The sequence below is a fragment of the Bos taurus genome, chromosome 3 (assembly GCF_002263795.3).
Source record: "Bos taurus isolate L1 Dominette 01449 registration number 42190680 breed Hereford chromosome 3, ARS-UCD2.0, whole genome shotgun sequence".
Lineage (NCBI taxonomy): Eukaryota > Metazoa > Chordata > Mammalia > Artiodactyla > Bovidae > Bos > Bos taurus.
Window position 1 is genome coordinate 83,552,113 of NC_037330.1, and position 13,866 is coordinate 83,565,978.

Below are 13,866 nucleotides of genomic sequence, written 5' to 3' on the forward strand. Positions count from 1 at the left end.
TTTGATTAGGTCAAGGATACAGGACTTTTGCCATAAATTAAATCCTATGGGAACTGCCCACCTGCTGTAGTAGACAACTAGAAGAGTGGACATTAACACATGAAACAACAGTTTCCAGACACTGGACAACAGGCTGCACTGGATTTTAATGCCCAATAGAAGGGAAACAAGGGAAGGGCTACAAGGGCCCCAGCTGACTGCCTGGAGGCAGTACCCAGGCTACAACCAAGGAAAGGGGAACCAAAGAGACTCCATGAGTAGCAGAGAGAGATCAAAGCTCAGGGAGGCCAGGGTGGGTGAGCTGTAAGGCAGAGAGCTGTTAGGAGGGAGCTGCGTGGAGGGCTACAGAGCCCTGCAGAGGGACCCCTAAAGTCTTGGTTGGAATATGAATCTGCACATGCATGAGAGGGAACGCTTCAAGGCCAGGAAAGAACCACGTGGAGTTCAGACACGGCTCTGGACAGTTTCAATCTGTCACAGTGGAAAGAACGCATAGTGTACAGGCATTGGGTAGAAATTTTAGAATAATGCCTTAATAGTGGGACAAAATGAGCCCTAACAGTTGCATTAGACCTCCCTAAGAAAGCCTAAAAATAAGACTTAAAAGGACCAAACTAAGCACGAGTTAACATAATTGCACAACCGCACAGTCCACTGCTGTTTCAAGGAATGCAATGGAATCCATCTACAGCAATGTAGATTTTACAATACTTGGCATCCAATAAAAAATTACCAGACATGCAAAGAAGCCAAAAGAGAAGACCCTTTCATAATCAGGAAAGCTAATTCAGTCAATAGAAAGAGCTCCAGGTATAGCAAAGATGGAATACTATAGTAGATAAGGCTCTTAATTACTATAGTCTTAAAGTATATTCACATATATAAAGCAGGGGCAAAGTACAGCCTACGGGCCAAATTTGGCTTATTTCCCGTGTGTGTAAATAAAGCTTTATTAGAACACAGCCAACTTGTTAATTTATGTATTGTCCATTGCTGCTTCCATGCTATAATGGCAAAGTTGGGTAGTTATATATTTATTGTTTTTGGCTGTGCTGGGTCTTCATTGCAGCACAAGGGCCTTCTCCAGGTGCAGAGAGTGGGTGCTCCTCTTAGTTGGGGTGCCCAGGTTTTTATTGTGGTAGCTTCTCCCGTTGCGGAGCTTGGGCTCTAGTGCATAGGCTCAGTAGTTGTGGCACATGGGTTTAGTTGTCCCACAGCATGTGGGATCTTCCCAGACCAGGGAGTGAAGCCCATGTCCCCTGCATTGGCAGGCAGATTCTTAACCACTGGACCACGAGGGAAGTACTCAAAGTTGAGTAGTTATGACAAGGACTGCAAAGGCCTGACAAACCTAAAATATCAATATTACCTGGTTCTTCACATTAAGTTTGCTGACTTCTGATGTAGAGGAAAACATGAACATAAAGAGGGAAATGGAAAACATTTTAAAAGACCCAAATAAAATATTTTAAGATGGGACATATAAAATTTGAAAAGTACACCAGATGAAATTAACATGAAGGTGAATGGGACTTAGTCCCTGTTTTCAAAGAAGTTTGTCATCTGATGGGGGAGGCTGACTTCTTTGACAATGGATGAGTGTGAAGCAAGGGGAAAAAGGGAATGTGGCTAGGTTAGTAAAACAATAGTTTACAACTCCAAATTCTTGGAATGAAGGTACATACCAGGTCAAAATTCCTTGCGGAGGGCTGATGGTAATTGAAGTGCCTTGCCTGGTTCTGGAGGTGGGTGACAGGCGTACGGAGTTGGTATTACTCCCCATCCCAGGTATATTCCAGTGGCATGGTTGATGCTGGAAGCTTTGGTTTTAGCATTTTGATAACACAAGTTCTAGTTACTTAAGCTTACACCATTATAATCAGTTAAACACTCTGCTATCTGATTTGGGGCAACAATTCAGAACTAAGCCACCTTCAGAAAAAAAAAATTTTTTTTTCAAACGTCATTAATGATAGAAACCACTAATTTCCAGTACGTGTCAAATTTCAGACCACCTCCATAAACGGTATTGAAAATAGTTTATTGTTAATATTTATGTAGTACTTACTATGGGCTTCCCTGGTGACTCAGACACTAAAGAATCTGCCTGTAGTGCAGGAGAACTGGATTCAATCCCTGGGTTGGGAAGATCCCCTAGAGAAGGGAAGGAATATCCACTCCAGGCACTAGATTTAAGAATTCTACTTGAATTTGGTTCACTGTAGTGCTGAGAATCCCCTCCACTCTCCCTTTATAATTAAAGAACCTAACTTGGACAAGGTCACATGACTACGAAGTCAAGATTCAAACTCAGGCAGTGTGATGCTGAGACTCACCTTCTGGATTGCTATATGCTCTCCTTTGTAAAGCATCTCTTCTAATGCCTGATAACACACTGGCAATTAATATGAGATACCTATTAATGGATCCTAGATTATAATAGGACACTGGAAAAGTTTGTGAAAAGTTGATCCTTTTTCTATTAGGGAACAAAAGAGCTGATAAAAACACAATATTAGATGCAGGAATTAAACTTTTTCATATACAATTAAACTCCATTTACTCCTTGGCAACTATATTTATTTAGCATTTTTGGAAACATCTCATACACAAACATTAAGGAGTTTTATCTTTCCTGGTTTACTTCCCTCTCATGCTATTTCTAAATACTGATCATTACTACACTCAAATGGCCCAAATGATGAGGCTGTAACAATATATGTGGCTATGAGAGAACTACTCCTTTCACAAATTCACATCTTCATATTCTCTTAGCTTGTTGGTAAGTTCTGGTGGGGAAAAAAAAAAAGGTTTTAGGAAGGCAGTTATTTACTAGTCATGCAAGCAGAGACAGAATCAGTTATGAGAAGCACTAGTTATATCAATTCACTGCAAGGAGCATCAAGCACCACAATTCCTTTATCAAGAGACTTTTAGTAGCATGTCGTAAAAGGGTAATGTGTAAAGAAACACAACAATGGTATATTACTTAAAAATGTCTATTTAATGGTCATTCCATCAAAATCAAGCAGAATCACATTTTAAAAGTATATATATATATATATTTTAAGGTGCATTTTCAAGTTTTATTTGGGCTTTATTTCTTCTTAGATGCTTGAGGTGTTCTTGCAGATACAATTAACATAGGACGTTAGGTTCTGTTAGGTTCTCATGCACTGAAAGACAATTTCTAATAACACTGCGTATGTTGGGATACAATAAAAATTTCAAAAGCCATGTGTAATTTCAGAAAACTTAATACCAGTCATGAAAGACATTTTCAACATAAAATTTAGGCACTCTATACTTGGGAATAGCCACAAAATATTCCAACAAGAGTTAATGCACTTTGTGATTACCTCTACTAAAAGATAATTCTCAATTAAAATCTATATTATTAAATAACATTTAAATTAGAGCCCATTATATTTATCATTATTGTGAACCATTTGCAGCACTGTGTTTTCATCAAATAATGCCACACTACTTCTATTGCTCATCCTGGTACTCATCTTTTGTGGTGCATTTTTTACAGAAGAACCTGTAACATTCACAGATAAGCATCTCCCCCCTTTTCCTGCTAACACCTGAAAAAGAAGGCCCTAACCAACTTGAAAAGTATTCTTGTATTTTCTGCTGTAGTTACTTTCTTAGCATGCACACTGCAGCACATGTGAGGCTCCCTGGAGACCAGAAAACATTCACCAAGGAGCCATGACTGATTCTGAGACTCAGTTCATTTGCTCAGTCACTCTGTGGCTAAGTGCATTGCTCTATCTACGTTCCTACTGACTGTGCTGCTACACTGACAGGTATGGAGACAAGGAGAGGGATGCTGAAATTTGTCACTTCACTTTGCACAATGCCAAGGCCATCCAGAACTGGGTTTACTTTAGTAAAAACTTGATGATCTCTGCAGTGGTTCTGGGACTTCCAGCTCCTCATCTGAAGCCTGAGGGGTAGGAATGATGCCTGCCCACTGAGATGCCATTAACTCCAGATGAACTTCCAAGACTTGAACATAACTTAGCATTGTTAGAATTCAGAACATGGATGCTAACTGTTTCTGCTGAGAAGAAGGTACATTTGCTCAGTGGTATGCAATTATGTAGCTAAGAAAACAATTAGAAAGCCGTTCAAAATTTTTAGATTACAGTCTGCAAATTGGCTCATCATAATCACCAATGACTAACTTATAAAGATCTATCCAGAGAAATGAATTCGAGACTTATTTGACGATAAGTCGTACAGAAAAGAGCACAGTAATTTCCCACAGGAGAATTTGCTTTTTCATCATGGGGATCACTGCTAAGTTAATTACACTGCTAATGTTTTCTGGCGTATTTGAAGAGACAATTAGCAGACGTAAATCAGGAGTGAGATGACAAGTTGCTTAACATTTGTTTCTGTTCATCGGATGTGATCTGGTTGCTGCTCAGCCTCCATATGAGTCAGGATGGGGAGAGAAGACCATAAGGAATGAGAGGTTGTTAACTTCCGTTTAAGCAAATATAATCAGAACCATTTACTACTAGTTGATAAACACTGATGTTAAACGCAAAATGCATAAGACTCAGCTGTTGGAAATTAACCTCAGCAAGAGATGAGAAATGCTGGGAAACATTATTGTTGACATGGGAAATTCATGTGAAACCCAGGCCATCCTTCCTGAGCAGAGAGGTTGGGACAGTAAGGATGGAGATGGGTTTTAGTTGAGGCTGGGTTTTATTCTTTCTCAAAACTTTGTTTTCCTGTGAATATTCTACAACCACATCTACCTTGTGATTGTGACCCAAGGCTCAGGATAGCACAGTTAAGACTACAGTCCCTCTCTGGCGTTTCAGAATGGCCACAGCTTCCTCATGTGTAACACCTTCCAGAGTCTCGCCATTAACAGCTAAAATCTGATCACCTCGCTTCAATCGGCCATCATCTGCAGCTGCTCCCTACAAATAAGAAACATTCCAATTTAACCAGGGTGAAGCAATGAATATTCAAATAATATTAATATTATGGTGTGCATATTAAAAGAAAACTTTTAAAACTACCAATTAAAATGATTTCTAGGTAATGTTTTTAAATTAAGAAAACTAAGAAAAATATAGGATGTTATTTGACCTAAGGTCGAATAATAATTATAATTATGCATTGTTTACATAATATACTACTAGAAATGTCCTGACATTCACTTTTTTTTTTTTTTTAATACAAGTAGGACCTTATTTCAATGCTCAGTACTGAATGGAATCTGACTGTCATATCATGTCATCTTCATGAATATGTAGCATACAAAGGCAGAAGTGAATCTGGTGTTAGTTTTATTGCCAACACCATCATCATACAAGGTTCCATTATATTGAAAAGCTCTCAGCACTGTAGTGATCTATCAAAAGTGACTATAGCCTCTAAATGGGTGAACTGTATGGTATGTGAATTAGATCTCAATAAAACTGTCCTATATATAAATACACAGAAGTGGAGCATTTCTAAAATTTTACAATATCATATTCAAAACTGTCAGCTTTATCTTTGATCCACCTAAACAAGTTTCTAAATGATTACTTTCATTACATATTCAGTCATACAGGGCTCTTCAGCATGGCACAAAGCAAGTGAAACTTGGGCTTTTTTTCATTCTAAAGCTGAGGATCAAAAACATCATGATATTATTAGAAATACTTCAGATGAGTGAAGAAAGACAAGACATAGAAAATGATTCACAGGAAGCTTTCTCCATCTGCCAGGGTAATTTTGAGAATTCTTTGAAAAGTACATGCCAAAGGAGTACTCTACATGATTTTGAATTATGGGGAAATTAATCAAGGCATGCAGGCACCTGGTCCCTGATTGACTCCTGCAGAAGCCAAGCTAAGAGGCACTGACACTCCAGGAAACTGTGTCCCACAGTGTAGAGATCCTGACCTGGTAGAATTACCTAGAATTTCAAAGCCATGACAAGGGTGGAATTCCTGTATAAAGGTGTCATAAAGAAAACTCAAAACCAGGATTATACTGGGGGGAATATACCAAGATCTATTTGCACCTTTATTCATTTTTTTTTCTTTTTAAGAAAGTGTGTATGGATAAATCTAACTTGATTTAAATAAATTTTACATGCTGAGATTTAAGGGCTTCAGTAAACTCTAATACCTGTGTAATTACTTTTTTAAAAAGCATATTAAGCTCTTCAAGTTTTCATTTTCACCAATGGAAAAAGGATGGTTTTTCAACTTTCTAGGATGTGTACAGTTTCAGGTGTTGCTGTGTTTACTTGATAATTACACTGACCTGTATCTCCTCTGCTATTTTATCAGTGTGGTATCTATAGGCAAAACAAGGGAAGGAAGAAATAAATGGCTCACAGACTGACTTTGATCGAGCTAGGACACATGGCCTTATCCTTTTGCGGTGTCTCAGCTCGGTCGCTTCGCCTTCCCTAATGCTGTAAAATGGGCTCAAACAGCTACCTTTTGGCCTGTTCCAAAGTGTATGGCAAGTGTATGGTAAGTGTATGGCACAGGGTATCTGCACAATTGTGGTAGTATAATGAAATGAATGATGATCAAACTCATGTTTTCTGATTTCACAGGCTTCAAAAAAACTGCTCCCTCGATTCTCAGGGTTACTGAAGTCTTTAGGCCAATCTCATGTTGGTTTATGGTAAAATTAGGCTGTTGATGGGACTAAGACCAAAAGCTGGTTTTGATTTTGAAGTTTTCAATCAAACACCTGAAAGAAAACGGAAGGCCCTGACAGCCTGTTAATCAGACCGACTAAGCCTTGCAAATCCTATACGCCCTAAGAACCTGTAAGGCTTCCTACTTTTGGAGGGGGAAAAAAAAAGACCTAGGTGGGCCAAATTAATTTCTTAGTTGAGCAAGAGAACTGTTAAAAGATGCACAGGACACCAAAAAGGTCACATAATAACCCACACCCTGTGGACATCCGAGATCTAGAAACCTGAATCAGAGATAAATATTTTATAGAACATATGTTCAGAGTTTAAAAAAAAAAATAGAAAACATATAGCTATAGTTCTTAGAGCTTCAAGAGTCCTATGGGGGGAATCTTTAGCTTGGTGTCAAAATCTGTTGTAGAAAGAGTTCACTTTAAAAGAACTCTTTTGCTAGCTTTTATTTTATTGATTATAGAAAACTTTTATATTATGATATATTAGTTCACTCTGATAAATAAAAAAAGAATCATCAAATTAAACCCTATCATAGGGAATTCCCTGGCGGTCCAGTGGTTAGGACTCTGTACTTTCATTGCTAGAGGCCCAGGTTCAATCCCTGATTGGGGAACTAAGCTTCCACAAACTTTGAGGTGTGGCCAAAAAATCAAATATATTATAATGAACTCCATGAAACTGTATGAATAGTAATAATGATAATCTGCACTAGAATCTTTTTTTACTGACACTGAATTAAGTAGGTTATAAACTAGTACTGCTTCGCTGGTGGCTCAGAGGTTAAAGCGTCTGCCTGCAATGCAGGAGACCTGGGTTCGATCCCTGGGTCAGGAAGATCCCCTGGAGAAGGAAATGGCAACCCACTCCAGTATTCTTGCCTGGAGAATCCCATGGACGGAGGAGCCTGGTGGGCTACCGTCCACGGGGTCGCTAAGAGCCGGACACGACTGAGCGATTACTTCACTTTCACTAAGCTAGTACTTGGGAACTTTTTTTTCTGTTCAGAGTTTTTTATTTCATGTGTGTCTCACTTTACCAAAAAGGTCCATTCCTTAAAATATGAAACATACCAAGGATCTTCAATATTTATTACAATGTTACTACTTATGTAGGTGCTTTCTAAATGATCACTTTCAGTGAAAAGAGCACTCTGTGTGAGCTTCAGTCTGTTCATTATTCACACTAATCTTGTCCCCCTTGATTTGATAGTAGTTTCTTTTCAAAAATCTGCCAGCAACGCACGTCCTGGTGTTCTGAGAAACAGCACCTGACTCATTCCACAGTCTCCGTGAACATGTAGACAGGGATAGATAGGCACAGACTGCTGAACTAGGCCCCAGGGCAAAAGACCTTAGAGCTAACCTGTCCTCTCTCTGGACGGTAGCCTGTGTCCTCACAGGTAGGAAGTGAAGCCACTCAGTCGTGTCTGACTCTACAGTAGGAAATGAAGCCATTCAGTCGTGTCTGACTCTTTGCGACCCCATGGACTGTAGCCTACCAGGTTCCTCTGTCCATGGGATTTTCCAGGCAAGAATACTGGAGTGGGTTGCCATTTACTTCTCCAGAGACAGGCAGGAAGGGAGCTGATGCTTACAGACATTCTGGAGGGACTTTACAGAGACAAAGGCAGGCAGGCAGAACTTGCTGAAAGGTGGGGGCTCCCCGTGCAACCTTTCCATTGTCCTTATCTCCAGAGCTGGCTCTTTTAAATGCAACGTATAACAATCTGCTCAAAGAATCATGATCACAGCTACTTACAGTGTTATCTTAGGAAAAGGAGGGTCTATAGGTGGTTTATCCTCTTTGGGGATTATCAGTCGGGGACAGCACTGTTATCCAGAATGTTTCTTTTTTTAAAATATTAAAAAAAAAAAATCTATTCCTTTTTTGGCCACACCGTGTGGAATGTGGGATCTTAGTTCCCCAATCAGGGATTGATTCCCCTGTGGTGGAAGTGCGGAGTCTTAACCACTGAACAATCAAGGAAGTCCCAGAATGTTTCTGATCTGCCTTCCTCTCCCTTTTTATCTATCACCAGCTGTCTGTTTGGGAATAACATGCCTCCTCAACAGACAATCTTGTGAGATGGCAATAGGAGTGGAAATCTGCAGCTGCCTAACATGTTCCAAAAGCAAAAGCCAAAGGATTAAGACTTGTGTCAGATCACAGACCCAGTTAACAAGTGATAAGATCTGCACAGGTAAAAGCAAACTTGTATGTAGGGTATAGCATAGCTTTCTAGAAAGAGAAAGAATCTATCATATCTTTTTTGAGGGCCTTTATTTCTTTAGGAAAATAAAGCACTAGGAAGCAATTTGATCAATTAGTAAACAAATGACTGTGATAAAAGCACTGAAGAATAAAGTTGCAATATCAGTACTAAATACTTTTCAGAGATCTTAAAAGTTTATAATGAATTTAGATTCCAACTTTAATAACGAAATTCACACCATGACCTGTGTATTAAGTAGGATGAATTGACTATTTAACTCCTGAAAAACACCATTATCCAGGCTTAGTCTAACACACTGGGCTGTCCTGTAAGTACTTGGCAGACTATTGGAAGAGAGAAAACCACCTTTAGCTAAAACAACCTGAGGTTTTGGTGATGGGCAGCCATTAATGCTGCACTGATCCCAGGCTTGTACAAAGCTTTATGCCATGGCCCTCTGCTATCTTTCTTTAGTAGAAAGTTAAATCTTTGTTCTAGCCAGAATAATACTTTCAAGGCCAAAGAACTTTTGCAGAGAGTGTGCCATGCTCCTTATACTGGTTGTTGAAAGAACACACTCTTTGAAATCTGTTAGCATCTACTTTTGTAAAAGGGTCCAAAGAATATTATACTTCTCGTGATTCCACTTTAATAAAAGAATTCTTCTTGCACTCGTGTGGTGCAGGAATTTTCTATACGATGAAAATGAAACAAGCATACATGCATGCATTCAGGTGTCAAGGTGAAGTAAAGCAAAACACTTAAAAAAAAATCTCACCTAAGTTTCATTAAAACAAAAAAAGTACAGTAAAAAGGAAAAAGATACCTTTGCAAATATAGTCTTGACATAAATTGGCAGGTCTCCATGGGGACTTCCAAAACCCCCTACAATACTAAACCCCAATCCTTCAGAGCCTTTCTCCAAAGTAATAATCTTAGGTGGAGGTGTTCTGAAAACACAATGCACGCTGTTTAATTCAAGAATAGATATTGAGAGGGAATTTCATTTGCATGGAAGAACACAGATTTGAGAGAGACTTTCATACTGCGAAACAATGAAGGTCAGTTTATCAAATCAAATTGTCAGCAGTCTAGAAACTTATTTTGAATTTCCTATATTATGCCAATATTCTGGATGTTTTAGAGGCTTCTCTTTCATAAAACCCACTGTTTTTAATTACAAAATAAAGTCATGATGCTGAAGTTGTCAAAGTACTCTTCTATTGGCTTAGGCTTTAACTTTTAAAATTACTGTTTAAAGCTGAACAGAACTGTCTTTCCATCTATGACGAACGTGCGTGGAGATGGAGAGGCAGGATATCACCTGAGCTTGCTGTACTCCACAGTCTGCAGGTGGACTTCTGAACAGGTGATGTCAACCCAAGAGCTGAGGGATGGCTGCTCTTTTTCTGTCTGAACATCCTCACCACAAGTGATCCCCCTTTCACGGAGAGTGGGAAATCATTCTTCAAAACCCAATTCTAATCTTCCCTGGTGCCTTTGAAAGCATTCACCCCAAGCTTCTCTGTGCTCCCTCTGTACTTGGTCTACATTTCCATACAGCACTTGCCATACTGTACCATCATTCCTTAACCATCCTTCTCCTCTACCAGCCTAAAAACTCCTTGAGGCTCTGCCCTCTGAGTATTCCAGCACGAAGCACTGTGCCTGTCACAACCTCGGGATCATGACTTTGTAAATGAGACCTGAAATCTAGAAGAGAGAAATCAAGGTGAAGCAAACCGGGTAAAGAACATTTGTTTCAAATGTATCATTTAGATTGCCAAAGCTTCGTCCAGTGTGGAAGTCATCTCTCTCAGAAACAACACAGCTAAAAATTAAATTACCTGTGTGGGTTCACAAGGAGTTACGCTTAACTAACGCCAGTTTCTTACTCCTGTATGTAGTTGTCGAAAGGGTAAAAACCTAAAGGAGTTCCAGCACCCTGGGTCCTGTTGTCTTATTTTGCAGGAGTTTGTCTGTGTATCCTGGCAGTATCACTTGTTTTGCAACAGCATGCTTGTCCGAGAGGCAGCACCATCTAATATAAATGCAGCCATTCGTGCGACATTTGCAAACTCAGAGAAATTTGCAAACCTGGGATGCGAGCAACCTCTGAATATGCTGTCTGCCTCAAACACTCTTCCTCTCCTCTGCCTTGATTTTGCCTGGCTTATTTTAAGCTTAATTTTCAGCTGCTTCCCACTGACACCGGCTGTTTGCTGATGCACCTACTGGTTGTTTACAGCAGGCATTTATAGTAATTTCTGAATGTCTATGCCATATGTATTATTAACTGTTTCCAATGACACTCCAGCTTTTTTCAATTATTCTAAAACTCAGCTTAGGCATTTAGTGCCAAGCACACTCCCTAGTTGAGTTGTCTCTCTTCCATGGTTTCAGAGGACCCTGTGCTTACTTCTCTCTCTCATTGAACTTGGTTCTCCAGCACTTACCAACTGTTTTATAACCATGGATTTATGGGTCTGTTTTTTTTTTTTTTTTTTTTTAAATTCTCTGGCAGTTCCTTGAGAACTGGGGCAATGCCTTCGCCTATGTTTCTGAGTTTGAGTCCTCAGGACCCAGCACTTTTACAGTGTCTTAGGAAGGCACTCAATAAATACCTGCTGAAATAATGACATATTATCCCCTATGGCTGAATGGTAATGATGTCATGAATATGACTCTACCTCTCATCACTTTGTGGCCTTATAAGCACTCTCAGTAATAGCCCACTGGCTAGACATGAACTTGATTCATGTCTCCTCTTTTAAACACAGCCCCCATTTCCAAAGATACTGAGGTGGGAACCTTGAAGTCCAAAGCCATTGTTTTAGAGCTAGCCCCTGGGGCCCACCAAATCCTTAGAGACCTTCGTAACTGTGCCTATTCACAATTAGAGGCTGTTTTCTTGGGGAGAGGAGGAAACCAGCTCTGCTCCTCCATTAACAACACTACATGGAGTTTGTTTCCATTTATCTCACACTTTCAATTCATCTTATTAGTTTTAATACACTTTCATGTAGAAGACTAGTAAAAACATTAAAACCTCCAAATATTAACAGCGATCAGATTATAATGATCTTTAAATTCTTTTATGCTAGTGGTTCCCAGCCTGCTGGCAGCTGTGGGATCATAGCAAAGGACCCAGGGTCACAGGGCACCTCTGCAATTCCACAACACATTGAAGGGTGTTACGTGAACACTATTCTTCACACAAGGGTCCTGATTTTCTTTTTTAAATAAAGGGCCACTACGGCTTGAAAGTATTATACTTTCATGTATCTGTCTATTTTAATAGCAAGCATTCGTTATTTTCATAATGAAAAGAAAGTAAAATGAGCCTAGTTCAATATTCTTAAGAAAAACAAACTCAAAGCTCTCATTTAAATTGATGAACAATCAGGAAAAAGTTGGGAATGGCTGTGATCATTAGATCCTTCCAATAAATCACTCAGATCAGTCCACAAACATTTATTGAGCCCTGGCTAGTGACCAGGCACTTGTGGAACTGGAGTAACTTCTGGGGCAGCATTTCTCAAAGTCTGCATCCCCAGCTTATCTGTGGCAACATTTCCCTGGAGAACCCAATGTTGACCACCTTCTCAAGCTCTCTGTGAATGGACCAGAAGAATTAGCATTTTAAAATATGCCTTTTAGATTATTTTTATGGATATTCTAGTTTGAGAAACACTGCTTTGATGAGCAACTTTAATTTCAGAGACAGGTTTTAGCAAAAAAAAATGCCAGCAAGTATGACAAGAAGAGTTAACCTCAGAATAAGATTTTAGCTTAGAAACTGAGGGCATGTGTTTCTCTGCATAATAAAGCAGGGTGAGCCTAGGCTATAAATCTGGGGTTTCTGGGTGGACAGGGCACATGCACAGTGGCCAGAGGCAGTGTGTGCAGGCCCGGTAGCAACAGTTCATAAAGAGCTCACGTGATGGAACAAAGCCCTGGGAGAAGTGGAGCAAGCCTGGTGTTTTCTTGGAGGTTCTCCAGGAATCAGAAAATGTAATGTGCACTATCCATTCTTCTCCCTTAGGGGGCACACTCTACAATCTGGACAAGGTCCCACTGAGCTTTGCCACACACATAAGAGGCACTCTGCTTCTAGAATACTCACTCTGTGTCCTCCAGATGATGCTCGGCAGTGGGCGAACCAATGTGGTAGCCCGTAGACAGGTTCTCAAGCTGAGTTGCTATGGCACTTACATTGGTATCTGCTACAACCTATTGGAGGAAGTCAGAGCAGGACAACCCATTATAAGTCAGGGGAGAATTAAAGAAATCATACTCCATCCAACCATCAGTTCTCAGTCTTACCTTATCTAACCTATCTGTAGCATTTGACACAATGGGTTATTCTTTCTCTTAAACTGTTTTCCTCATTTGGATTCTATAATGTTACACTTCATTAGTTTCTTTCTACCTTCTGGCCATTCCTTCATAGCTCACAAAACTAACTCTCAGAGTGCCAGATTCACTCCTAGAGCTTCTTCTCTTTCCATCTCAACATCCTCTTAGATATCTTAGGGGATATCATATCACCTTCAGAAATTAAATATGTAATGATAATTCCTGAATCTGTACCTTCAACACCACCTCTTACTTAACTCTAGACCTACTTATCCAATCACCAATTTGACACCCCTAGCAGGATGCCCAGCAGGTATCTCAAACTAATCTGTCCAACCCTGAGCCACCCCCTGGCCCCCATGTCTGCTCCCTAGCCTTTCTTATCTCAGGTAATGCAACTGAATTCCTCCAGCCTTAGCAAATACCTTGGTGTCATCCTTAACCCCTCTTCCTTTTACAGCCCATTTTCAATCCTCATGCAACTGGTCTTTCTATAAAATCATCTCTTGCTTGGAGTTTTAAAAAAGTCTCCTCACTGGCCTCCTTGCTTCAGCCCCCGCCCCCCGCCCACTCAGTCCATAGCAGCTAGAATGTTTCTGTTAAA

The 13,866-nt window shown here is 39.9% G+C and overlaps 1 protein-coding gene across 5 annotated transcripts in view; it reads right to left on the bottom strand.

Moving 5' to 3' along the window:
* Nucleotides 1-2,983: 2,983 nt before the first annotated feature.
* The window catches only part of PATJ (PATJ crumbs cell polarity complex component), a 381,060-nt gene continuing 370,177 nt past the window's right edge, over nucleotides 2,984-13,866 (bottom strand). For 2 of the 5 annotated variants that reach the window (XM_024989559.2, XM_024989557.2), the window contains 3 exons: nucleotides 13,030-13,136; nucleotides 9,730-9,871; nucleotides 2,984-4,946 (listed from right to left, as the gene is read on the bottom strand). In XM_024989559.2, the coding sequence (XP_024845327.1) occupies nucleotides 4,800-4,946; nucleotides 9,730-9,871; nucleotides 13,030-13,136 (396 nt within the window). In that variant the 3' untranslated portion in view covers nucleotides 2,984-4,799. 5 annotated transcript variants of the gene reach the window in all.